The sequence below is a fragment of the Vidua macroura genome, chromosome 6, assembly GCF_024509145.1.
Source record: "Vidua macroura isolate BioBank_ID:100142 chromosome 6, ASM2450914v1, whole genome shotgun sequence".
In the NCBI taxonomy this organism is placed as follows: domain Eukaryota; kingdom Metazoa; phylum Chordata; class Aves; order Passeriformes; family Viduidae; genus Vidua; species Vidua macroura.
The window spans coordinates 26,592,140-26,619,906 of record NC_071576.1 but is presented as its reverse complement, the minus strand read 5'-3'; the positions used below and the strand labels follow the sequence as shown (position 1 = coordinate 26,619,906).

At 35.3% G+C, this 27,767-nt stretch overlaps 1 protein-coding gene across 1 annotated transcript in view; it reads left to right on the top strand.

Annotated features, from left to right (window-relative positions):
• AKAP6 (A-kinase anchoring protein 6) overlaps positions 1-27,767 on the top strand; it is a 214,325-nt gene that overhangs the window by 6,387 nt on the left and 180,171 nt on the right. The window contains exon 2 of the mRNA XM_053981199.1: positions 25,811-26,062. Within this exon, the coding sequence (XP_053837174.1) occupies positions 25,811-26,062 (252 nt within the window). The remainder of the gene's footprint in view (positions 1-25,810; positions 26,063-27,767) is intronic.

The following is a 27,767-nucleotide window of genomic DNA, read 5'->3' as shown; positions in this document are numbered from 1 at the left end:
TCAGGAACCTTTGTGGCTGTATTTCTTATTAGCCATTATAGGGGCTGGGTTTGTTACTTTTTCAGTTTATAATTACATATCACTTATAATAGAGATTCAAAAACTCCAATTTGGCATAAAGGAACAGTCACAGTCAGGCACAGAAAATTGCACAAAATATAAGAATTTTTTATTTTTCAGTTTGTTACATTATATTTAAAATTTCCTTCTGAGCTTTTATTATGAAGAGTTGACAGAAGAAATTTCAGGTTATAGGATGATTGCTGTCTGAATGCAAAAAATGCTACATGAATAGCTCAATAACATAACAAACTTGCATTGTAGTAAGAACAGGTTCTGAAAGTTGGTGATTTTTAAACATCCTTGGATATTTGCCTCTTGCATTACGTAAATTACTCCTCAGAATGAAATCCCTTTCTCAGTAGCTAACTATTAGAAACCCTGCTGTGGATTGATGCGATTCCTTTGTAAGTCAGCAAAACAAACTGGCTCTGTGTATTTTCTTGTGGAGAAGGCAAAAGGAGAACTAATACTTGCCAGTTTCTCCCTGTAAATGATTCCCTAGAGAAAGACAGCAGTTTTCATGTAGTCAGTTATTATCCTTGCATTTCAAAAGATGGAGCACTTCTTTTTTTGGACGTGTTTCCTTTTGTTTTTGGAAAACACATGTAATTCAAAAGGCATAAAGCAGCACCCATTACAGTGCTACTACTACAGCAATCATAGCACTCTCAAGTTTTGACAGAACATTTATAAATTTTCACAAAATATAAAATCTACTAGTAGTACATTGCAAGTTTCCTTTCCCACTGAGCAGTGTACTTCCTTTTGTTAATCTGTGTTAGCTGAGGAAAGGTGTCACATAAATGTCTGAGCTATATACTTTTATTCTCCTCAGCTGGCTCTGGAGCCATGCATGCCCTTCACTGTGGTTCCATACTTCAAAAGGGCTTGAAGCAAGCTTCAAGATACAGTCTTCTCTTTTGGTGTGGCCTTTCATCTCTTTGTGTAGAGATGAATACATTTGCTTCTGATAAAAAACAATGCAGATATTCCATAGGCAAGAAAGCAAGTTTCTTCATAATGCATTCTGTAAATTTAATCATGGTTTATCTACTAATGTATAGGGAAAAGATGATTTTATATGTGCATTTCCAGTGTGATTGTGATCTGAAATTATGAAATATGTTATTTTTATAACTGACATACATATATGGGCATATATATGTGTGAGTGTATTTGTATGTAAATGTTTGTAGTACCATAACAGAAACACAGTGCCACTACTACCTCAGCGTTTGCATATGCACTTATTCCTCATGCATTTCTGGTTTTTCTCAAAAATTCTTCTGAATTACCTGCCCTATAATATTAGAGAAACGATACTACAGTTCACAGTAGTGCACCATTAATGTGTGTAAGACCTCTGTGTTTGCAGTTCACCTTGTGCTTCATAGATATTGGGGGTTACTCTGTGTTTATATGTCGATTTATACACAGAATAAAATCTCCTGATGTGACAGAGTACGGTTAGTACCCTTTGGGAAAAAGAAATTATAGTCAAGGAGAAATGTTTTATTTTAAATGCTCCCAAGTATCCGTACTTTTGGGTACAGTAAAGTTTCCAAAAACCCCACAAAATAAAGAAATAGAATCATATTTTAAGACCATTAAGCTGTGTGGGATGAGCAAAGTGGTCGATACACCACATAATCAGCTTGTATGAAAGGTATGGCTGACATCCCTTTCTACATCTCAGCACTGTCCAGCAGCTAGGCAGACAAAATTATCAAATGGAAATCTGCAAAATCATGAGCCAACTATGCTCTAACATCATAGAACTGAGATACTAAACTGAACATTCTTACTTGCTCTTCCCAGGTATTTTGAGGAAGAAAGCAAAGCTAAAATCCTTTTCATTAAATCTAGGATTTTTAGGCCATAAATGAATTTTGCAATCTGGACATTTAAGAATATTTTCAGATACTGTAAGACTCATAACAAAACAAAGGGAAGAGGGCTATTTCCAAGGGCAACGCAGTAGGATTTGTACAGACATGGTACCACTGTAGCTAGCCTATGTTTTCTTTGCTAAGGTCATCTGCACTTATTTCATACAGTATTTGTGGGGACTTCCCAAAAGTTCAGATGCTTGGTTTAACTGTTTAACTGAAGACAAAACTGTTTACTGCACATTTGTTTATCTTTTATCAGGTACAGGATCCCCTTTTCACACAGGACTAGAATCTTAGCTTGAAATGGATAATTTTGATACATTGGATTAAAATACCAAATTTTACACAGTAAAATGGGTAACCTCATATGTATTATTACAAATATAACCTTCTTTTCAAAGAGTACTTCAAGTGTTCACCTTATTTAGGAATCTAGACCAGCAGTTCAGTATGAGGAATTAAAACAGAGGTAAATTGAAGAATACATGGGAAGGGAGCCACTTTCTTTTCTCCAAAGGAACATTGCATTTCTGGTTACAAATGAGATTGTTTGCTTTCAAAAACCTTGCAAAATACTCCATGCTGTATTACTTTCAAACTTCAGGTAGAATAAGAAGTGATGAAGAATTTTTTTTTTTACCACATTACCACATTATAAGTTATATGCTTTTGATTTTCAGCTGAGATCTGCAAGAATAATTTCCCTGTCTCTAATTTGTTCAAGATTCAGTTTTGATCCTAATTATGAATTAAATATTTATAGTATCTCTCAATGCTGGTTTTATTTTCCCATTTTTTTTTTAAGCTAATGAATAGCTAAATCACCAAACTAAGCATTTGAGCAGCAAAGACTTCATGGTGCTCTCCACTACAATTTAAATTACTGTGCTCAGGTTTGTAGTTACAGTATTTGGGTGTGATTTGTGAATTTTGATCAGTTCTCAATTATTAGATGGATTTTCTTTTCTACTGTGTTATGTGATATAGGAGACAGCAAATCAGAATGAAAGAGCCCCACCTGTAAGTTACTAAAGATGTTGCTTGAAAATTACCAAGGAAAAACCCATGTTATATGGCTATCTTACAAACATCTGAAAAAGACATTTTCCTTGGTTCACAAGAATACACATCAGGTTCAGGTGGAGATTGGCCTGGGACTTTTATTTGTTAGGTTGCAAATCATGTCCTAGCTGTTGGTTGCTAGCTTTGTTCTCCAGCCTCTCTCTCTCCTGTTTTATTTTCCTTTCAGCTATTTATAGTTTCTCTCTCAAAGTTTTTGTCTTCCAAAACTCCCATCTGATTCCTGTCCTTTTTCATTTTCTTCTTCCTGTTTGTCCTTTGCTGAAGCACAATGCTGAGTCATCTGCTGCCATGCTGAATTGCTGCTTCAAAAATCCCTGCTTCCTTTCTTAACCTGGACCAGCACCATGTTCTGGGAGAGAGCAGGAGTCTGACAGAGCACATGTATAAGAATATTTACTGCATTAAAAATGAAGGAGGGAAGTAGATGACAGTACTACACATGGGCCTTACTTCTGTGTAGAGCATTTTTTTTTTTTAAATCTGGTCTTGTGTAATGTCTATGACAATAAAAGAATAAAAAATATTCAGTTTAAAGTGTTTATTATATATTCTAGTATGCTCAAATCAATGAATGCATAGGTTATTAGGGTGTAGGACTTGCTTTTACTTCTGAGAGTTTTGAGTGTGGTCGTGGTATGTTTCTGCAGCATCCAGGTAGTCGGCACCTGGCTTTGTGTTGACACAGTCCTGCATTATTAAAATATGTCCTTGCTGATTTTATTGGAGGTTTTATGCTTAGTTTTGTTTGTTCCCCTATGAGAGATGACGATCCAGTTGTTATAATTGAATGACTAATGGTTTTGTTGCCTTGATGATTAAATAATTTGCCCTTGAATAGGAAATACAGCTTTTAGCATTTATGGAAGGGAGGTGATTTAAGTTTGGTAGTGAAATACTGCAAATGAGAAGGAGCTATAAATTAAACAGCTACAAGAATTTCTAAGAATTCTCCATTAAACAGCAATTATTAGATGCTTTGAGTCTTCTTTGAAGGCCTCACTTCATCAAACTGTTCCCAGCAAATGGACTTTGCTCTCTTGCAGGACCAGTTGCAATTGGCAAATTACCCAGTGCATGGAAGTCTACCTATCAGGGCCAACTAAACATAAATAATAATAACAAGAACAAAAATACAACAATAATAGTAATAAATTAAAAAGAAATACACAAAGTCAAAATCTTTGCATTTAGTAATATAAAGAAAGCCAGGAAACTAATGGACATTTAAATATAGTTTTGCAAATGTGCACATAGGCAACTTTATATGCCTGGGAGGCTGTTGAACTGTATGGAAGTACAGAAATGGGGAGTTTAATAACACATTTGAATTACTTTTTAACGTGTAAATAACATATTTATAATGTTGTGCTTTGTGTGGTTACTTCTGTAACTAATTTATTTCATTTTATTTCTATTAGAAAAATTACTTTCACAAGGTACAAGTTTTGTGTCGTATTGTAGGAATATCTTTGCTGTTTGTCTTCTTGGTTCACTGTATAAGATAAAGTAGGTAAGTGATAGATAAGCTTAAAAAATTACTTTGCGTGTAATTAATTGCATTTATTATGTATGTCAATTTTCTTCTTGTTCCTTATTTCTATTCTTACAGCATGGGCAAGGAAACCACACAAAGCACAGTGTCCTAGAAAACTAGAACTTATGTTAAAACAAAGAAACAAAACCCAGAGGCCCTGGGCAATAGCATTTAGTAACATATTCAGTAACTTCAATATTAAAATAAGCAGTGAGATATTTCAGGTCCAGCAGACATCAGAGGCAGAAGGTTCTGCTGCAGCTGTGCTGTAGCACCATCTAGTGCTGCAGGAGCTGCCCAGTGCTGCTGAGGGAAAAAAGAAATAGGGAGGAATGGGAAAAATTTGCTATCACATACACAGAACTTTGGAGCATTACCAATAGTGATTTGCAAGTTTTTTTTTTTTTTTAATATTTATCTGAAAAAAATTGTCTTTACTAATGTCAAGTTTAGCATATTTGCAAAATAAAATGCTTGGTCTTGTAGTGATAAAGATGACATAGAACCCTCAGAGAAATATGTGTGCATTTAGGTACATACATATATACTTTTGCTGCCTTGAAACATTCAATATCTACAGTGAATTTCTGCTATTTATCTATGTCAGAAAAATACCGGCTTGGTAATACTACTAGCAGGAGACAGTGTTTAAATTGGGTGTCCCTGAAGATGGAGATACCTATAACCCCAGACCTTCCTGCTTGCATACAAAATGAAAGCTTCTCCAGGTTTGCATGGATCACTGGGTAACTTAATATTTTGGTAGGTTTTGCCTACTGTTTTGAAGTTGTTTACATGGCACACCCACTGTACGCCTGACATAGTGCAGACCATACAGACACAACGTGGCTTGTAGGATGTCCAAAACAAACTGGCAGTGAAATCAGTGGTAAGAGCAAGTTATGGCAGTTCAACCCATCCGTGAGACCACTGCTGTTATCACCCCTCACCCTCCCAGGCAGCCCCTAAGGCAAACTCTCTCTCTGTAACAGCATGGTTCTCTTACTGTTTTGCTTACAGTTCCCAATTTATTCAAATCAAAATGAGCACTTATATTTTGTGGTAAGAGTTATTACAAAAGCAGTTTTCTGGAAGAGGTGCGGACGTCAATTTAGCAACATCCTACAGACATAATGTACCCAGCATGATAAAATTTCAGCATGAGAAATGTCCTTATGAATTACGGAGAGTAATGGATTTTGTTTAACTTCCTTTGATAAGTTTAGGACCATCTAAATATCTATTATCTAAATATGTTTCTAAATGATAAACTCCTCTTATCCAAATGTACTCATCCTTCCCTGAAAAAAACAAAAAAAATCCAAACAAAACCAGTGAAAACGATGTAAGATAGGCTAAATTTGAGGTAGCTGATTATGAGACCTGGCATGGATCTTCAGAAGTATCTGTGCTGTGTCTTAAAAATCTCTGTGTGAGTTTTCCCTTCCTTTCTTTCTATGAAGTTCTGTAGGAATTATTCACACATAGCACATACAGCTGTGCACATCAAATGCTAATAAGAAGCAATGTGAAATATGCAACAAAATACTGTACTGATTTTATGTGTGGGATGAATAAGGGGCTTCCAGTCCACTGAAGCAGTGATAAGACCAAGATTTTTGTAGGTTTTGTTCTCTTTCTATTGCTTTGGAACAATATGGGCATTCATTTAACTAGGGAATAAAACTATTTGGTCTTTTACACAGTTGCATTTCACTGCAACTCACATGGACTGAAAGAACAGCTGAATAACTTGATATGGAAAACTTACAGGTCATGAATATTGGATGTAACAGCTGTTTTCTTTAAAAAAAATTGAATGATGTAATCCCATTGCTTAGAAATGTCTAGAATGTGACAATCAATTGCTTGGAATAGGAGAAGGAAAACCAGTTTTAGCCAGCCTTTCATTTCCTAGGAAGGACCATGTTTAGAGTTTTACATTATTAAAACCTTCAGAGCAAAATCGAAAACTGTTTTTGTATTATGAACTCAGTATTTTTATATAAAAGACTAAAAGTGCAGTCCTTGTTCAACCTCTTTATTCTATTTGTTCTCTGTGAAATTTTATGGATGCAATTTAGGGAAAGTGTTCCTCTGCAGTAACCTTACTTATCTTTTGGTTTGTCAGGAGGAGGATGAAATGTTATAACAGACAAGTCTGACTCCACTTAGAGTCTTTGAATTGCAGTATATGTCTTCAAATATGTCAGCTCATACTTTGTAATGATAATGCAATGATAATGCATTGAGGATTTTTAAACAGGATTCTAAGCTTGAATTGTGTAAGTGAAATCTGCAGCTCCAACTGTTTTCAGTTCAGCTGTTTGCTAGAATAACAAGGGAGTCAATGTGTGCACTCCAAGCAGGTGCATTTAATTCCTTGTTTCCTGAAAGAAAGAATTTGAAAGTGTAGGGAGGAGCAGATTAAACCTTCAGTCTGGCTGGGTGCTAATGGAAGATAGGCTGCAGCCAAGGGGTACCTAATAATAGGTATGCAGTGAAAAAAGTGATTCTCAGTGATACTCCATTTAAATTACAGTAATGAAAATGCCAAAGGTGGTATTCAGTGATGTTTCCTTTTTCAAAAGGAGAGGTTAATGTCTGCTACCTCTCTTCGTCTCACATAGGTGCACTTCTTCCTGTAGTTATTCTGAAGATATTAAATGCAAATACAGGCAATTGGACAAGCATTTGGGAGAGATTTGTTGGTAAACTTTAATTTTTAATTATGGAGACTGCAAAAACTGTATTTTTAAAATCAATCTGCTTTGCTTTCAATCTATTTGTTGTTTGTAACTGACAGGTTTTCCATTTCTGCTTATGACTTAGTGGGGTGCTTAGGGAAAATTTTAGGGGAAATAATAAAACTATCCGTTAATTGAATCTTCATGATGTTTGAGCATTCCCACTTCTGTATTAAGACTTGGTTATATTACCTGCAAGAGACTAAAACCACCCTATTCTGCTATTTTCAAATCCACAAATTGAATTTTGTCTTAAAAATTTTAGAATGAGAAAAGATCATGCATCCAACACTTTTCTTGATACCCACCTTGAATTACGTGTGTAAGTCTTTGATGTACTCCAAGGACAGCTACACTTGTGTGAATCAGGTAATACCAAGTAGAAAAGAGATCTGAATTTTGGTTTCTTTTATTGCCATTGAGAATCACAGAAATGTAATAGAATGTTGTAAACCAATTTTTTTTTAATCATACACTTTGGAGTCACCTATACAAAGTGGATATCATGGAGAAAAAGCCTATTCTGCTTTTCAGATGCTTTTTCAGTAGAAATTTCATAGCAAAATTTTGATTTAAATCAATAATTTTTTTTCCCAGTGAAGATTTCTTTAGCTGGAAAATTTGAAACTAGCTTAACTCTTCTTACCCAGGTCAGTTTGCTATACTCATAAAAGATCAAGTTAGTTGCGCACAAGGACTGCATTTTTATTCTTTTATATAAAAAATGTTGAATTCATAATAAAAGTTTTGTAGGCTGCCTGGTTTGTACAGGTTAGCTCAAGGGCAAAAGCATAGGAATTAAATCTCAAGCAGAAGGGTATAATTGAAAGAAGTGATGTTACAAGTTTGAAATTAGAAGCCTTTCATATAAGTTCTGAAATTTTTTTCCTCTAAAATAACTGCCAAACCCCTCATTATTAACAAAGAAATATATAAATAAATAATAATAATACACGTGCCCACTCAGTAATTTCATTTAGACTGTATAAGTCAACACAAGTGATGAAATTGATTGTGGGTGTCACTTCATTGAACATTTTACCAAACCCTTCCCAAAGTATTGTATTTCAGGGAAAACATATGACTCATTCATTAATACTAACCTCAGATGTTTTCCTTCTGGCCTTCTCTCTTTTCCATCTCCAGAATAACTCACTAAAAATGTGTCCCATTTTGCAGTTACCAATAAAGATCTTTCAAACCACTTATGATGAAACCTTGCAGCTCTGCTGAATTGTCTTCCTACTATGCAGTGTTTCATTATTAAAGCCAGCTCACTTTAATATATAACAGAATAATATATTATTCTGCTTGTATTTCTTTCACCATGGTTTGATTTTATGATTTTTATAGTTTTCCTAATTAAGATGGTAGTCCATTTCACACTCAGCAGTAGACTGTGTGCCTTTCTCACCCAACTTAACTCATCTACTGCTCCCTCTTGGAACAGGGATTGCAATGAACAAATCAAAACTACCTAGTAATGCAAACAGTGTTCTGAGATATGTTTCTTGGTGTTACCTGATATTAAAAAAATGGATTTCCTGCTATTAGGCAGGTATGAATCAAGTTTCAAAGAGAGAACTGAGCTACCCACCCTCAGTTGTTCTTTCTCAGTATTTTACAATTTAAGCCCCAAACCAGAGGAAACCCTGGTAGAATAATAGCATGTCAACATGTTATGCTATTGTTTCCTATAAATAAAATTACAGTTTTAACTAACTTAGAAAATCTATTTCACATTGCAAAAAGGATACAATCTACTGTAGCCTGTGTAACTACCTGTTTAAATACTAGCAACTGATGAAAACTCATTTTTCCTAGGACAGATACAATATTTCTATATCCAGAATTATTTGAGGCTGAAATGGAAGGAAACTTCACTGAAATGATTTGAAATAATTTTAAGCAATGATTTTTTTTTTTTAATTTAGCCATAAATGTTCATATAATACTGTTCAAATGACTTGAGTAAAATGAGTAATGCAGTGTAGGATATAATCTTTGAGCACAGAGCAAGCAACTGTGGCCAAAACTGGAAACATTGTTACAGTCAAATTTTTCTCCCCTCTACTCTGAAGTCAGTAGTCCTAATTTCCTTTTTTATTAAGCACTGGGGAAAAAATTGCCTTACTGGTGATTTTACTGCCATTTTTCAGTCAAATTCTTTTACCCTCATTTTTTAAGACTTTGGCTTGCTTCTACAGAGGTCATCCTATTTATATGCTCAGCAATAGATTTAAAATGGAAAATACATTTATTTAAATGCAGATTTTATTGTTCCTGAGTTTTAAAAAAGAGGATGTCTGAGCAAGACAAAAAAATCTTTTTCTTAACTTCCTTAGAGTATTTACTGGCTGAGACTAAGCTGCAGTAGCAAGCCAATGCTTTCATGATGTCTTCAAATTGTTACGTTCTGGTATTTAATAAGAAATGTTCTCTCAAACTTACTCTTTTGAAGGAAGGTAGTTATGTAATTATGACAGTAATGTTTCTGTCTTTATGTTCAGATTTCAGCACTGCCTATGCATTCAGGTGCTGTATGCTATCTGGGGTGTCTACAGTATCCTTCTGAGAGCTGACCATCTCAAAAGTATATGAATGGTCAGTTCATTCAAAAGCTCCAGCTCTTCATCTTGTGATATATTTGAAAACTTTGACTGCTGTATTTTAGATTTTGCTATTTGGGATATCTCTAATGGTTGCCTTGTTGCTAATTGTTTTGAATGCCATCTCAAATTTGTATGTAACTCAGGATAGCTTTGATATTTTAAAAGGACAACAGGAGTTTATGTTGTTTTCACCATTGTTTTCTTAGTATTCTTAAAAGTACGTTTTGCCTTCAGTGAATTTTACTACATCAAAGGAGCAGTTTCATTGTGATAAGTGATGTGTAGAAGTTATGAAATAATTTGCAAAAGCAGCAACTTTTTTTAGATTTTGTTTGGCTGGTTGGTTTTGTGGTTTGTTTTTTCTTCTCTTCATTTACTCTCCTTTAAACAAAACTCTCTCATTTAATAACATTTCTGATTGTAGTGCTTTCAGAAAAGCTTCTCTTGGGTGTGTGTGCACACAGATGAACTGGCTGACCAGTACAGCTCTAATCTATACAGTCAGATGAGCTGTTTGTTGTGGTTCCCTGTGTGGGGTTAGGTCTGCCACTACTGCAAGTATGAGGATGGGTGGGAACAGGAAAGCTGATCCATGAATTAAAAAAAAAAGAAAGGAGGGAGGGGGGAAAGGGGGAGGAATGAGAATGAACAGCAAATGAGGGTGTGGAGGTATGACTGAGCCTTTAAACATGACTTAGAAATAGTTAGACAGCTAGAGAATTCCAAAGGAATCCAGGGTTACCAAAGGCCTGTACAGAAGAGGGAGCCCTTTTCAAAATAACCAGGGGGAAACGAAAAGGTATTGTTATAGAGCCCAGCTGTAATAAGCTCAACAACTCTAAGTTATTTTCTTCTCCCATTTAGAATGTAATAGTTAATTATTAAAAATATGAACATTGCAAAAGTAACAGTCTCTGTTTAGTAAGTAATGACTCTCTCCATTAGGGAAGTAATAACTTCCTATTAATACATTTGTTCCAAGCATATGATCTACCAGGTCCTAAAATAAGTTCTAAGTTTCCTAATGTGAACCAAGTAGATATTTCCACTCTTGTCAAAGCTTAAAAACAAAAGCTGAAGTAAATTTGGGGTCAGATCTTCAATTTTATGCTGTGAATCAGAGGGTCTCGTCTCCAAGATCAGCTTTACAGTGTTACCAAGTGACTGATATGATACTGGATTCCTTCCTGTCATAATGCCATCAACATTCTGCTGGAACTTAGGTCAGTGCTTAAAATAACCTTGCTAATTGCAAGTCTCCAAGTGTCGGCTGAAATTTCAGTGAGCTGCCACACAGCAGATCTGGATGTTGAGAAATCACTACTGTAGCTCAGAACGTGCAGGGGAAGAGCAGACAGGCCTAAACTTGATCTGCACAATAACACACGTAGAGGCAGCAGACAATTCTCTACATTTCATGTAAAACAAAAGCTGTTGACTCTGCACTGAAGATGGATTGGGTTACAGATCATCTATGGCTTACTTGTCTGTCTTTTAAACAGACATATATTTTTTGAATTGCTGGTTGCATGTAACTCCTTTAGCTGAGGAAAGGAAATGGGACAGTCCTTTTTTTGCAAAGCTGATAACTGAAAACTCTCCTTCCAGTATAAATGAGGTAAGACACCGTTAAGCTGAAATATTTTACAAAATGCTAAAAACGTATAAAGCAATAAATTTTCAGTTTGATTTTTTTAAATAAAAGCATTTTTAATAAATCAGTTGGTTTTCAAGTTCTTTAGAAGTATTGCATGACCTAAATGTGTTAGTTTGAAACAGTACATTGTGTTTCCTGTGCACTGTGAATCTAACTTGCAAAATTGACACATTTTTTTTCTGTGTAGATGTAGATTTCTGAATTTTTCAGTTTCTTTCACTCCCTGTTCTATACACGATAAAGTTTCTGCAATCACAATCTTGGGCTTAAACAATTAAAACCTTTCACTTCTGAAGGTAAAGAATATGTTTGTCACGTGTAAAGTTCTTGGTTTCTTGTTTCCATGTGGAGATTTTTCGCTTTTTACTGGGTGTTGAGGTGAAACCTAATGCTCAATCTTCTCTAGTCTCTTAGACATTACTCAGCTAACTTTTTATAGGTCACAGTATAGTTAGAAATAGACACTTTAAGAGTCTAATTGCATAACTTTGGCTACAGTTTTGACCTATATTGTGGAAAGAGGTGTTTAGTAAAGGTTTAGGAAACCATCAGACTGAAAATAATGTAAGTAATAGGAAACAAGGAACTTCATCATTATATGCAGATTTTATTAATTCTATTAGAACCCTAATAAATTCTGTAGCTTTTCATAAGGACACCAAATGTCCTGAAAAATCTGTTGCATATCACAGTTGCACTAATTCAGAAGACCATTTAAAAAGTATTCTGAGGGTTGTATGCTTTCCAAATGCCCTTTGTTTTAGTTTTGTTCTCAGCTCACAATTCTGTGTGTGTCATATCCTGAGGAATATGCTCAGACTGCTCAAAAGCATCTGTTCTCTCTGCAAAATTATTCATTCTTTTGAAATTGTGTCTACAGGAAAAGTTCAGGAGTTTTTTGGTTAGCCAAGGCTGTTTTCTTCAAAGATTTGCATTGGCTTAAGATGATAAAGGTTTTTGACTCCTCTGAAGCAAAAGTTGGCACTGGATAGAGAATTGTTGACGTGTAGATTCTACAAGGTGCCAGACGAATGGGAAATCAGCCCATAGATTATGGCAGCAGTTGCATCTGTTATTTGGACAGGAATTTTTCATTGACTTTTAAAAGGTTTTTATTTTTGCTCTTCAGCTGCCCATGCGTCAGTGGCCAATTGCTCTTGTTTAGACTTTGCTGGCTAAACAAATTAGTACTTTTCATCTCTGTAATGGCAGTTGCCATATTCTTCTCCAAAGTGCTATTTGTGAAAGTTTCATTTAAAGCTTAGAAAGGAGTGGAAAATTCTGCTACAGCTTTTTTGTGCTTAATACTAGACTAAGTGTAGTAGGTGCCTATTATTGCTATTATTTCATATCCTTTTCTGATTGCTGCTTCATTTGTTGAGATGTTTCAGTAAAGTAGGAGTCTGAATTCATTCTATTCCATTTAAGAAGAACTAGAGAGGTATTTTTGCTCTTCTGTGGGTATATCTATATTACCATTTTATTTTGGATTGGGAGTGTGATTTTGAAGTGGATCTGCTGTTTATCCCTATTCAGCACTCTTGGGTTCATGCTGGAGCAGTCCCTCCATGTGCAAACTGCTTGCTATTGCTCACAGTCCTTGCCATGTAGAGGTTTCTTTTTAAAATTTGCTTACTCAATTCCTTTGTCTCTGCTTATGTTTCATTTATTGTCACATCTGTGGTGATATTTTCTTTTGCCTTTCTTCTGACTTGATAACTTTTTGTGCAAACAGATTTTGCATTTAATGTTGATGTGATTGCCTTGAATGAGATACATAGTTGGTATGGTAATTGCCTCTTCCATATCTATTGTCTTTGCTGAAAAGTGAAGAAACTTTCTCAGGAATGAATATTTCTGGTTTACTTTGTTTTTGCAGTATGTTTACCTCAGAGACAAAATCAGAAACTGTAGAGTCAAGTTCAATTCTGATTAATACCTGAATTTCATTTTAAGTCTGCAAAATGATTTTCATAAATTATAAACATCTTCAGCTGAAATTTATGAATTATTTTGATGATCCTGAATCCATATAAACAGTAATGGTAAATTTTAGAAATTCTTCATACTTTGAAATTCAAAGGATGGTAGGATTAATGTTTCAGGAAAGGGTCATTACAGTGAGCAATTGTAATGTTCTGCCATCCTTCATGCTTCAGTCTTGGAGTGTGATGTCTCTATTAAGAACTGTGGCCTCCCTCGACCCCTTATTAAAAGAGCTAAACAGTTGGTATGGGTTTTAGTAGGTCTTCTTGCTGGAAGTTAATTTATAGTAATGGCTGAGAGGAATCACAATGTTCTACATAACATATTAACATTTGATTAATGTAGGACATTTTTGATTCATGTTGGGCAGGATATTGAATTATAGTCAGTGGTAGAATTTTAAGAGAATGGATGTAGAGGGGATATATAAATATATTAGGTTTGACAGACTTGCTGTTATCAATACTATTTCAAGAATTTCTCAGCTGACCGAGCTTCCCATTGGCTCGGTTACTCAATGTCTCAAAAAATTCTTGATGAAGTGGTGAAAATGTGTCTGTGCAAAGGCCTCAATATTTGGGAGCTGTAAGAGAAATAAGATTGTTTCAAAATACCAATTCTCCTTTCATTTTACTCAAACTTGCCAAGATTGGCTAATCTGACTGTGGCTTGTCAAGAAAAGGAAAATATTTTTTGTTTTTCTATAGCCTTACGGATTTTATGTTTTGGTAGAAGATGACCTGAACAGAAATATATTGTATTTTTGAAATGTGTTGAAAATACAAAATGTTCTTTTCAAGATTGTTGTACAGTAAAACCTACCAGAATGAGACAGTCCCTCAGTGTCCACGGGCATTTTCTATGACCTGTGCAGGAGGGGGAGGCAGTGCAGCTGCCCTGCTGGGCAGGGTGAGGCAGGCTCTGGCAGGGCTGTTAGCTGGAGCGATACTGAGCAGGGATTACTGTATTTCCAGGCTCACATCCAGCCCAGCCTGGCGTGGCCCCTTCAGCTCAGAGGAAAGCTTGTGACCCAGCTAGGGCTCTACAGAGCCAGTCCAGTTGTTACAGGAAGAATATGGAAATATGGAACACTTGCAATTTATGTGCCACTTACCTTTCTTATTCCCTGTCTGTACTTCAGAATGCCACAATTCAGGGATCCACTGTCATTTATTGTGAATCTTATTATCAGAGGAAGATTTGTCTTTGTCTAAATTTAGGATTCAGTTCAAGGCTAAATTGATGATGACTGTTTTTGCAGGAAATATATATTTTTACACGACTTAAACGCACAAACACATATTAGAAGCTTGAAGCCACTTAGGTTCATTAACTTCTGCACAGACAAGTTTGGTTATTGAATTTCAAAGAGTTGCTTTACAAGCCCAGGCATGGAAACAACCTTTCTCTTTCTCATTGAGCCTGCACAGTGGCAAGAGTTACACTCATCACTGAAAGCTACAGTCTAGACAAAGATAATTTATGACTTATCTCTTTAACTTGAAAAGAAAATGGTATATAAAGAAGCCTGTTCAGAGGTAATACTGTTCACTGTCAGCATAAGAAAGAGTGTATCTCACAGGCCGTGCTGTCTTGCATTCCTAAAGATGGAAATGACACTGACTATGAAGTGCTTTATAAATCAAGGATCTTATTCCAGTTAGCAATCTGTAATAAATATATTTTCCTATATATACACATGTATACATAGAAATGAATAAATATTTAGATAAGCGCTGCTCATTTCCTCCTTCTTTCAAAGCACTTCAGTCCTACTGGGTACTGCACAAGTACTTTCTCAAGCAGCAATGTCTTAACAGCCATTAAGTGTGTCAGTGCTTTACACCAGTAAAGCAGAAAATCAGCACTGTTAGAGTTCTCCTAACAGAGCATAAGCTGTCTTCTCAGAACTGTCACACTGGAATATGCCTTGTAGGAATATCTTGTTAGAATGTGCTCTACAGTGTTGTATCTCATGTTTCTAAATTACAAGTACGGTGTATTTGAATAGTTCTAACTAAAATATTATGTCTAATTTAAATATTGAGCCCCAATTCTAGTATTAAAATGCTAATGTCTGTCATGCTTGTATTTATAAGCAGCCAGAACAAGAACTATTATTGACAGAGAATTTTAGTTTTTGAAGAGACAACTTTATTGTAAGGAAGTGCTTTATGTTGTAGATATGGCAATTTTTACTAGGTTATCTTAGAAATATTTCTGACCAATTTTCTACAAATGTGGTGCCAAAACTGAGTTTTTCATCATTTGTTACTTATACAGCACACTTTCTACATCTAAATCAAAAATTCAAGGATACTATGGACATATTTTTTTTAAAAGATACTATACACATCTGTATATATACAGATATAAATATGCATCTGTATTAACATTATATAAATATACATCTGTATTAACATTATAGCCATGCAGGATGACAACAGTGAGATTTGGAAATAATCAGATAGCATGAAATACTAGTTAATATATGTTAGTTGCTTTTGTATGTAGGGTCCTATGTAAGCAAGTGGTTTGAATGGTTCAGATAACTTTGAATGTCATACCAGTCCCTAAGACCAGATTTCCAGTTTAATCTCCATTATATTCCTTCCAAAAAAGCCTCCAAAACCTCCTACCCTATTTTTCCTTTTGTGGATGTAAACTTGGCAGGGTTTTTTTTTACTTTTGTCTTTATTGGATTTCAGGTCAAAACCCACAGGAACATTCTCTGTGACATATGTCACACATATCAGAAACTAATGAGGAACAATTTTTAATATCTCATCTAATCAGGAATCATAAAAATCATAATCATCAGGAACTGTAGTGACAAGACAAGGAGAAATGGCTTTGAATGGAAAGAGAAATGGGTTTAGGTTAGATATTAGGGAGAAATTCTTTACTGGGGGGGTGGTGGGGCTCTGGAACAGCTTGCCCAGAGAAGCTGTGGCTGCCCCATCCCTGGAAGTGTTCAAGGCCAGGGTGGATGGGGCTGTGAGCAGCCTGGTATGCTGGGAGGTGTCCCTGCCCATGGCAGCAGGGTTGGAATGAGATGATCTTTAAGGTCCCTTTCAACCCAAACCATTTTCTGATTCTGTGAGAAGGGACTTGATTAGTCTGCCCAAAGAGTTCTATCCATAACTAACTAAATAAATTCCTTATGCAATTACAGAATTGAAATTAGAATAAAAATCTTGTACATTCTAGATGTCTTTAAGACATATATTTTTTCCTAAGATCAATTTCTTTATTTCTTCATTCACTTAAGATGCTAGGTATGTAAAATAGCTTTCTTCTAGTCTTTTGAATAGTTTTTTCTCAATATAGCAAATTTAGGTGTGGGTTTTTTTGGTTTTTTTGTTTGTTTGTTTGTTTGCTTTGTTTTGGTTTGGTTTTTTTGTTTGTGTGTGGTTTTTTTTTTTAATGTGGTATGTGGGGATTTATTTATTTAAATTATTTTATAGCACAGCTTTATACATTCTAACCTTGACTCTTACAATACAGTAAGTGATATCCAGAATGGAAGAATCCTCCTGGTATGCTGGGTAGGTGGTAGCTGTTTCAGACTACAGGAAGTTCCTCCAGATGCTCTAAGTGCTTTGTACTTGTTACTAACTCATTGGAAGATCTACAAGGGCTTTCCAACTGACTTCAATATTTGTCATTCTGGAGAGAGGGCAGGAAGGTCACAAACATCAAGCAGCATGCAAAATAAGTCTTCTTTACCATGTTACTAAACCAAGCAAAAAAAAAAAAAAATCTCTGTAATTCTCATAAGATTGCATTGATTAAATGCTAGCTTTTGGTCTTTCCCGATCAAAATGATTCTGTGATTCATTGAACAACATAAAAGGGAACCACAGTGCCAATAAACTAAAGTCTGGTAATAAAGACCAGGAGAGATTCTGTCCCTTTTGCTGTCCCAAATAATGACTGATGGAAAATAACTTCAAAAACATGTCACAGAAGCTCTTGGAGACTTAGCTGCAGTGATATAAACAGCCACTTATCTTGAAAACTTCCTATCATGCTATCAATTTTCATTATAGAAGACCTGGCACAGATGGTAGTTCTTCACTTCTGACTCTTCATATCTCATTTGAGATGAGAGTAGTCTCACCATCCTTTATTAAATTCTGTTATAGTCACTAAACTTCAATCAAGTCATTCAGTGAATGGGGTTAGTATTCTTTGGCCTAAGCAAGTCAAAATATTTTGATTAAAATTTTTCTGTTGTGTTCTGCATGCCTCTGCAGAAGGCCTGAATTTTTGTCCTGTGTGAACTTGAAGTTCCTTTTATTCAGTAGTTCAATGCTGTGCAAGATACTTTGTGCTATTTATGTAGTGATACATTGTGTTTGTAATTTAAAACTTCATTATTTCAAGAATGAGACTTTTTTCCAAGAAATTTTTTCTTTTACCTAGTCTTCTCTTAAAAGCAGCTGTTCTAATTAAATCTATTGAATGTAATAAAAACCCGAGTCTTTTAAAGAAATCTATAAACTGAAAAAATAAGATAGATGCCCCTATTTTGATTGTCTCACCTGAAAACAGAGCTCAGGCAATGAAGATCCTATGGCCCTGCAGAAAGCTTAAACAATTATTGAAATTTTCTTATTCTATGCCAAGAGTAATTCCAAATCTTCTTCAAACTGAAAATTATGAGAGAACAAGAGTGGGACCCATTCAAAGCTGAACTGCCAGGGTTAATAGTTTGCTAGCATAGTTGTTTGAAAATCACTGCTTTTAAAAGGATAACCAGTTTTGCTGGAGAATTATTGAGCAATTCGTGCAATAGCATTGAATTCTGCTAGCTGCTCCATATTGCAGATAAAATTATGGAAGTTATGGTCAAATAATAGGAGTGGTCTTTCTGATTCTTCAAATAGCTGACATGATTTTTTTATAGCATTAAGTTTTTGTATGTATAGCCTGGAATGGTAGTTGGGGTTTCCTCACAGCCAGTGAAGTACTCTCTACACTTTGGGGTCAAAATCTGCCTGGTCTTGGCCAGGCTACCAGGAACTGGTTGGCTTAGCTACTGCAGAACATAAATGTTCACTGTGAGGAAAATATACTTCCATTTGCACCCTCAATTTTTATTTCTGGGTGTTTATAATTTAAAATAGTTAGAAATGCTTTTAAATTACACTTAGTATATATGGTATACAGAAAGCAAGAAAGCGTTGAGTAAAAAGAGTAAAAAAAGTAAGACTCAAAGGTAGCTATCAAGAGAGATGGAAAATATATCCTACATTCTTCTATTATGGTAGAAAAAGTAGAGTTGTGTGAAGAGTATTACAGGGTATTTGAAAGATGTTTTAATAAATCTTCTCTCTTTCATTTCATAAATATGAATAGATATTCCATTTAGAGATATGTATATATAACACATGATGAATGTGCTTGGTATAAAGCTAGCTCATAATTTTTTCTGATTTCTTTGTGATATTAAATAACCAGTGTAATTTAGAAATATATATATAATTACCATTATTCAATGAACAGGCATTTAAAGAATGCCTTTTTTCCCCCAACTTAGCTCTACTACCACTTGGTTTACTAGGTTTTCACAGGAGTTTGGTATTTTTCTTTTTTTGTCAGAAGTAGCTAGAAACAAAACCTGCTACTCTATTGCACAGTTCAGCACTGTTTATCTTCTTGTGTGAAGAACTTTTCTACAGTACCTCTGCAATGATGTCTTCCAAAGTGTAGTACAAAACCAGACTTCAGTCAGCACAAATATGACATTTTATATCAAGTTTTAATTCTTTTAAAATTTTCAAAGTGAGGCCTTGATAAAAATCAGTTTGCTTTATCATGACTAAAGTAAGATAAATGAAAATTTGTACAGTTATGCATAGAAGGAATGTTGTACAGTGATACCTTCAATAGGAAAATTCTCTAAACACTAGGCTTGGGGATACAAGAACATATCTTTTTTTTTTAAGCTTTCAAAGGGTTTTTAGGTGGTAGCTGTAGGCACATTGCACAGTAGAACCAGTGGAAGTTCAGGAATATGAAAACAATATTTAGTTGCAGAGGTTGCATCACTTCCCTCAACAACATTTTGCTACATTCACCTTGGATTTGCAATTTCTTTCACAAATGTAATTCACACATCAGTGTTCCTGTTGTCAGGAATATCTCAGAAGGGGCTATCCCAGACACAATTCTCTTTCAATACACCTCTGATGTGCTTCATTTTACTGCTATAACTTTTCCTGTGACTCTCCAGTTCCACCACAGGCCTTAAGAGTGATTTTGTGCATCGGCTATTTGAAGATTCCTGGGTGATCCAAATCCTTCCTTGTAATTAAGAATCTGGCCTATGGTGAATGCTGTGTTCAGAAAATCTTTTTTCCATTAAATTACTGATTAAATTTAATAGGGGAAATAAACATTTGATAGCAGCCTCTCTTCCCTGCAGCCATTCCCTCCTGCGGAAAAAGTACAGGCTAGCCTAGGTTTGTAGGACAGTGCAGCTGGTCCTGGCAAGTGATCTGGAATAACTTCCAGCAGCAACTGCCCTGTTTCTGGACAAAAGGATCCTTTTGCATGTTCCCAGTATGTTCGATCCTTTGGCCCCAGCAATGGTCCATATGGCAAAACAAATGCAAATTGCTGGAATCCCAGGACAGGAGTTTCACCATTAACATTTCAGGCATTTTTCCTCAGCCTGAAATGCTTGGCGTGTGATATCATATCTTCTTCCATTCTTCTTGCTCATCTTCCTTGCAGAAAAATAGTCAACCAATATACTTACACAACAAACAAACTAGTAAAACACATAAACAACTAATAAATTATCACAGAGAAACTCTGTGCTTGTTAGTTACATAGAAACCATTTCTATTTTAGCAGCTCTGTCAAAGAACTGATTATTTTACATCTTTTTCACATTATTTCTAAATACAGGGATATGAGAATGTAACTCACCAATTCCTGAGATAACAAAACACAGTTGAAACATGCCTACTTAGAGTCCAAAAACCAAGTATTTGTTTTCAAAACTTTTTTGAGCATTTTTCAATAGCAATATTTGTACAATAGAAACTGAATTATATTAGATCCACTTGCTGGAATTTTGCAATAATTAAAATGTTCCTCACTTAAAATAATGAGAGTAAATTAATCAAAATAAAAGCCAACCTGGTAAAGAGAATAATGTGCAGAAAATGATGGTGGGCCAGGAAAAGAAACTATCAGTAGCATGCGTAGTATCATAAGGGAAGAGCAGAGAAGCTTTGAAGACCAAGGTATTCCCAAGCTGTCAGTGTCAGCAGAAGGCAAGGGTCAGTGAACTCAGAGCCCTCCTGGTAGCTGCTTTCCTCTGCATTCTTCACCCAGGATAATGCATTCATTTCTCTTACTCACTGAGTGCCACATCCATACAAAGTGCACCAGAGTACTTCAGTGGCTTTTTGACAGGCTGGTAACTCCGAGTCAGTCCAGGCCTTCCCCTGGCAGTTGATTCTGCTTAGTCAAAGTCTGGATTGTTCATGTATGGTTATTTTGTTTGACTTAATTGTTTACTTAAAAAATACCTGCAAAAAATTATGTGTAGCATTTGCTCTTAAGGTTTCACCGATAATAGGACAGAACAGTTTTATCTTTACTGTAACACTGCATGTGCAGCAGGAAGGGATGAGAAAAATGAGAAACTGTTTCTTTGTGAAGTCAGAGTGCATTTTAAAGGAAAAAGACCATTCTAAAAGATGTTCAGAAATAAAAATCTCTCTTTTCCTTTTTTATATATGCATAAGCATAAAAGGGCAGTGCAGAGAGTTAATTTGTAATTTTCAAGTCCAATTAAAGTAACAAACCTAAAAGTTCTGTAGCATGTATTCAAAAATTCTTTTTCCTGAAGAGAAGAATTTGTACATTCTGATTGAAATATGTGTCTTCTGAAGAATTAAAAAGCACTTAAAAGACCAAATAGATAGAAATTTTCTTAAATCATAGATTATATTTACATGTACAGTGTTGTGAGATGCAGTAGCAATCTGTTTTTCCTGCTGAGGTTTTACTGCAAGTTCAAAGAAAAAAATCTCCAATATAGCTTCTCTGTTGCTGATACTAACTCTAAAGCAACATATTCCAACCTTTCATCTTTCAGTAGTTTCATGTACATCTTAATACAATTTCTTAGGGACCAGAGAGAAAATGCTTTTGAAAGTCAACATCAAAGTGGTTTTCACTGACTCTTGACTCTTGTGTATGCTCTTTTTCTTCATCTACTGCAGTGTTTGCGATTCAGGCTATTTTAGTTGACATGGAGGGCTATGAGCAGGCTGAAGGATTCAGCAGCTGCAGATTACAGAATCAGCTGTCTGGAAGACTGAGTGAAGTGGGCAGTTGGCAGCCAAATGGGGTACAACCCTTGTAGCCTGAGAAATTCCACAGTTAGTGCTACAGGAAAGCCCATGAGAGGATGACAAAATCTTTACCTTAATATCACTATGAAACAGTGTAAAAACAGTATGAAAAAGCCTAGCTGACATGTGAGATTAATGATTCTAAAAATTGTTTCGGCAATGGTGCTTTCTAAAAATCTAATGATATTATCTAAAAATTAAATTATCTTACATTATTATGATATGAAACTAGGTACTATTAAAATGGGGAAGATTTGGTCCACATCTATGTATAGGTTTTATATTATTACTGTTGACCTGGAACTATGTTTATTTAGAAACAGATGCCAGTAGATTATTACTTAAAAGTGCATGATTTATTTTATCTATCTGCCACTTCTGGTAAGAGCAACTGGCACTCATGGCAGCATTTAGGTACTATCTCGTGACACTGCTCTTCTTTATTTATAAATACAAAGTGTAAAAAGGCACAAAACAGTGTTCTGCTGGTTTTGGTCTATCTAATGCTGTCACCTACAAGGAGTTAGGAAAAATGAGGAGAATGAAACCACGGTACCAGGTCTTGATGCTGAGTCTCAATAAAATCATGAACTTACATAACTTTTATATGACTTTTTTGTGCACTATTTGAACTGTGTGAATTATTACAGAAAATTATTGAATTCAAAGCTGTGCTAGGTGTAATTATTTAATTTTACTGAATTATATGTAGATCTAGACATCAGGTACAGTAAAAAGAAAAAATGTAACTAGAAAATGTCAGCTGGATTTGACATTGTATTGTTTCCCCTTAATATGCTTGGTTTGTGCCAGGCAAGTTCAGAGAAAAGATGCAGGTAAGTAGGATGAAGCTTTATTAATGCTGTTCTGCTGAACACTATTCAGCATTAACTTACATGGCAAAAGTTAGCATTTCTTTATAAGTATTTTCTCCTGAAGGCTAGCATTAACATTTATACAGTTATTCTGTCATTGGTACAGCCTTCACCTTCACATCATCATATGACAATTAAAATCAAGGAAAGAGGGTATCAGTAGGGGCCTAAATTATTTTTTACAAGCTTTATGTAAGCCACCCATACTGTCTATAACCTAAATCCTTTAAGAGCTGGTACTTTGTCTTTTACTGACATGGTAGTCTTATTTAAGATCAGAGAATGTGATTTTGGAAGTGACCAATTTCAGGCTTAGGTTCTCTCCATGTTACTGAAGCTGTAAGGAGCTGTTAATTGCCTTGTTAGTATATAAAGCCCTTGGCTGTTGCTTTGTGCCACAGTAATGAGTAGACTTTGCTTTTTGAGGAAAAATGAGCAACTTCTAGCAAGCCATGCAAAAATTAACAGCATATGCTCTCAAATATCTGCTTCTTTCAAACCCCTACTGGTGCTGGGATTTGCATTTCAGTACAAAGTTGGTTTTTTGTGGAAAGTTTGTCTACTTCAGAAATTTGAGATGCTTTTGTAGCCAGCATAATGGGACATCAAGAGAAAAGTTGTTTGAAGTGTGGGTCTAAAGTCTTGATTTAGAGTATAATCTAGATTCATTAGCTAATATTTTCAGTACATTATCAAGCAATTGTCAGAAGACACTTTTTCATTGTTAGTTCTTTTTTGTTATGGCTTTCTGTTTTCAACCGCTTTGAGAATTCATATGTTAGTTGAATTCAGCATGTAACTGTATGTGTAAAGCTTGAAAATATTAAAAACTTGTTTTGGAGTCTGGCACATCCCTAAGCTTCTTCACATACATAGTCTAAATGGAGGTCTATTAAGTACTTTTCTGTAGACTGTGTCTAATTTACAAAATTACAGTTACTGGACATGAGCTATTTTTTAATAACTGAAATGAAAATTAAACTGCATTATGGCCAAGAGGAAAAAACATTAACAATCTTGAAGAAGTAAATGCAAATTGAGTTAAACTAATTAATTAGAAATATTCTTTAAACACTTGAAGCAACATAGAATTACAGCTGTGCTTTTCAGTCGCGTATCAGTTGTAGTTGGATAAACGGATAATAGGATCTTTTTCCAAAATTCAGAGAGTTTTAGCTCTGTCTGCATGTTTATAGCATTAGATGAGCACACTAATCTGGTCACTAGAGTGTCCACTTGCTCACCTGGAATTGTGTGGATACTGGAAGCACTGAGCACTTGCAGCACTGCATGTTGGCAGGTGAGGCTGTGTGTTTTGTACTTGCAAATAGAGATGCTGCTTGTTACAGCAAGGGACTGAGGGTACAGGGGAAGAGATACTGCCTTTCTCTCAATGCATCTGCAATGATCTGCTCATTGAAACCCCAAAGACTTATGCTCATCTGGCATTTTTGAGAACTACTTCTGCATAGGACTTAATGTAACTGTCAGTGTTTTATTAAAATGAGTCCCTAATAATGGCACCTGATAACAGCTAATATTGTACTATCTGTTGTACAAAATTATTTAATACTATCTAGAGATTTAAATTTGGTTTAATTTGTTACAGACATGCAATTACATATTAAATACTTTGTCTTTACTTTCATACTGAAGATGCCAAATCTGAACTTAAAGAAAGTACTGTGCTGTATTATTAATTTAGAAATAATAAGGTTTACTAATTTTCCTGTTATTCTACTGCCATACAAAACCCCAGTCATCAGAGACATAAGATTTCATTGCAATTGTCTGATAGAATTGTTTCAATAGTAAATTTGAAATGCAAAATCACGATTATTTTCACTTATATATATATATATATATATATATATATATATATATATATATATAAAAAAGATTTCAGGAGGTTTGAATGAAATTAATATTTTTTTATAAGTAGGTCTTGACTTTAAGTATGTTATTAAGTCACCTTAAGTCACTGCCAGAGATGTTGGAGAAAACTTCTAGGTCCATCCAGTGCCAATTTTTTTCAGTGTTTTAGTCACATTTCCTTACTTGTATATAACATGCCTTTTACACATAATTTTCAAACTGAAGTGTAATAGAGTGATGTTTGCTCAATAGTATATGCCTAAATGCTCCTTAGCATTGTGATATGTCCTTTCACAAAAAAATGAAGAGTAGATTGAATTTATTTTACTTTGTATGCAGCATAACCTTAATAATCTCTAACATTAATTTTAAATTTGGAGGATACCATCCCATCAAAATTTTGGCTTTATAACCTGGTAGCCCATATTTTCTTTCTCCTTTCTCAACACAGATGTTTCCAGCTTCTCTGTTGTCCTTCTTTCTCCTTTTCCCTTTTCTCCCCGCCTTTTCCCTTTTCTGTTCAGTTTTGTGCCCAGAGCAGGACTGTGCAAAAATCAGTGCCCTGTAACCACCACAGACAGCAATGGGTAGCAGAAATAGCTTATTCCCATTGAGTCTATCCCAGACTTGTGTCCTTCTTGGTTATAGAGGTTGGATTTAAATTCTGTCCAAATGAATTTCTTTCATGATGGCACAGACCAGATTCTTTGCATTTTAACTGGTGTGTGTGTGTAGAACAGAGAGAGATAGCTCCTGGCAATCTTACCACTTCCATTGCTATTGCTGACTTCTAGGATGTCACTTTATGGTGTTAGTTTTCTGCTTGTGATTCATGTGATCTTGTTGTGCCATCCTTCTTTGTTGTATGCTGTCTTTGCACTCACTGAGCAGTACTGCCAAATAGGACAGCTGCTGGTTCAGTTGCTGTAGCATTGCCATGAATAAAAAAAAAAAAAGAAAAAAAAATCTGGAGGTATTAATTACAGTATATTTCCTCTATGAAAAAAATCTATTCTGCATTTAATTAAAAGTACATGAAAAGTAGATCTGATCCATGGGAGGACCATGCCTGTAGCTAAATATCTACTTTATTTTTTCATTACAGGATATTTGTGAAGATATATCTGATCATGTTGAACAAATTCATGCTCTACTAGAGACTGAGTTTTCCCTGAAGCTTCTGTCTTACTCTGTCAATGTGATAGTCGATATCCATACAGTGCAACTACTCTGGCACCAGCTACGTGTTTCTGTCCTGGTTCTGAGAGAACGTATTCTCCAGGGTCTACAGGACGCCAATGGAAACTACACCAGGCAGACTGATATTCTGCAAGCATTTTCTGAAGAGACTAAGGAGGTACAGTAGCTAAATCCAATTTGAAGGGTTTTATCTGTGTTTGAAGCAGCTCATCGCTATTGCACATTTAAAATTGCTAGGATGACAGCTTTAAGGATTACTTACTTCTAGATATTTTGCGAAATTGGTTTTATTTTTTTTTTTAATTTTTAGCTGATACATGTTCTTTTGAACCAAATTAGTGCAAATTAAGATCAACTTTCAGAAATGTCATACTAGTGGCATACTAATGTTTTCTAGCAGTGTTTTCTCTTGATTGAAATATTTTTCAGAATGGATTTGAAAGAGTTACAGAGGTGCATCTGTTCCAAAGTTGTTCATCTGGTCACTTGGGTATTTAAGGTTTGCAGCCAATTCAAAAGTTAATTTCAGTGTGCAGTGATTTCTTCAGCGCAAGTTTAGACATTTCCTTTCTGCATACACAAATGTGAAGCTTACAAAATGTTTCCAAAACTTTCCAGCCTAGGTCAACATTCCTCTATAGCAAGATGATGGTCTTTATTTGAGTGGCAATTCTGCATTATGCCTTTAAACAGTCATGCATTTTTTCTGAGAAACAATGATGCAAGAATTGTACACTGTTTACTCTGACTGTATGCCAAATTAACACACCTGTAAATGGTTTGTAAAGCTGGGTTCATTTAAAATGCCTTTTCCTTTGAATTTATCATTACTAAATTAACTTAGTTAGAAGGACACTATTGGCCTACTTTTTTTAAATTTAAAGAAGATGGATGTTTTTGATAGGTAGGATAATTAATGGTTAATACATAGCATGTTGACAATACATAAATGTCAACAATCTTAGGACAATTTGCTAGTCCTAAGATTAAGATAAAATGCTTTTGTAATGATTAGGTGCACTTACAGAAAGAGACCTCTAGATCAGTGATGTGAATTCTGTGACCTCTGTTACAGAGGAAGTCAGAAGTCCCCTAGACCTGTCCTGAATTTCATATACTCAAGTTCAAAGAGAATGTGACTATTGCTCTGCTCTGTGTTGGGTTTTATATTTTTCTTTGGCACAACAAAGGGGGTGGTCCAGAAATCAATGCTCAGAGATGCCCAGGCCCACCTTCCACACCCCCTCTTCCTGATGTGTACATATCTGGCTGTGTTGGTGGTTTTTCACAAACAAGATGGGACTGCTGGGATACATTCCTTGAGCTTTATTGTGGCATCAGTCTCATTACATGGTTGAGACAATAGGAAGATGACAACAGCTCAAGTCTTGCCCGCAGCAGCCAAACATTTCTTTGTTACAGAGGACTTTAAAAACTTTCTAGCCAATAGCATATTGCTAAAGCTTACAGACAATTGTTCTAGCCAATCACTAAAAGTGTACATACACCTACTTCACACAATGCTTGCTTGTATGCTCTCTATTAACAGTACACAATACTTAATTATTAAGCTTAAAACCTTCTACTATCTTGCTAAGCCTATTTTTCTGCAGTCTTAAGGTCTATCTTAGCCAAGCCTAAAACTCAAACTATTGTTTCATGCCCTTCCTTGCTGCACTATTGTAACTTTTCTAATTTCAGACTTTGCAGCTGCAGGTAGCTCTAAGTTTTCTGTTCTTTCTGTTTCTAAGGCCTGCTTTTACAGCTTTCTGGAAATCTTACCTTTAATATTTCCCACACCTGGCTCTTTCAGATTCCGTTTCTGCTTTGCCCTTGCTGGTAAAATGCTTGCAGGTCTGAAG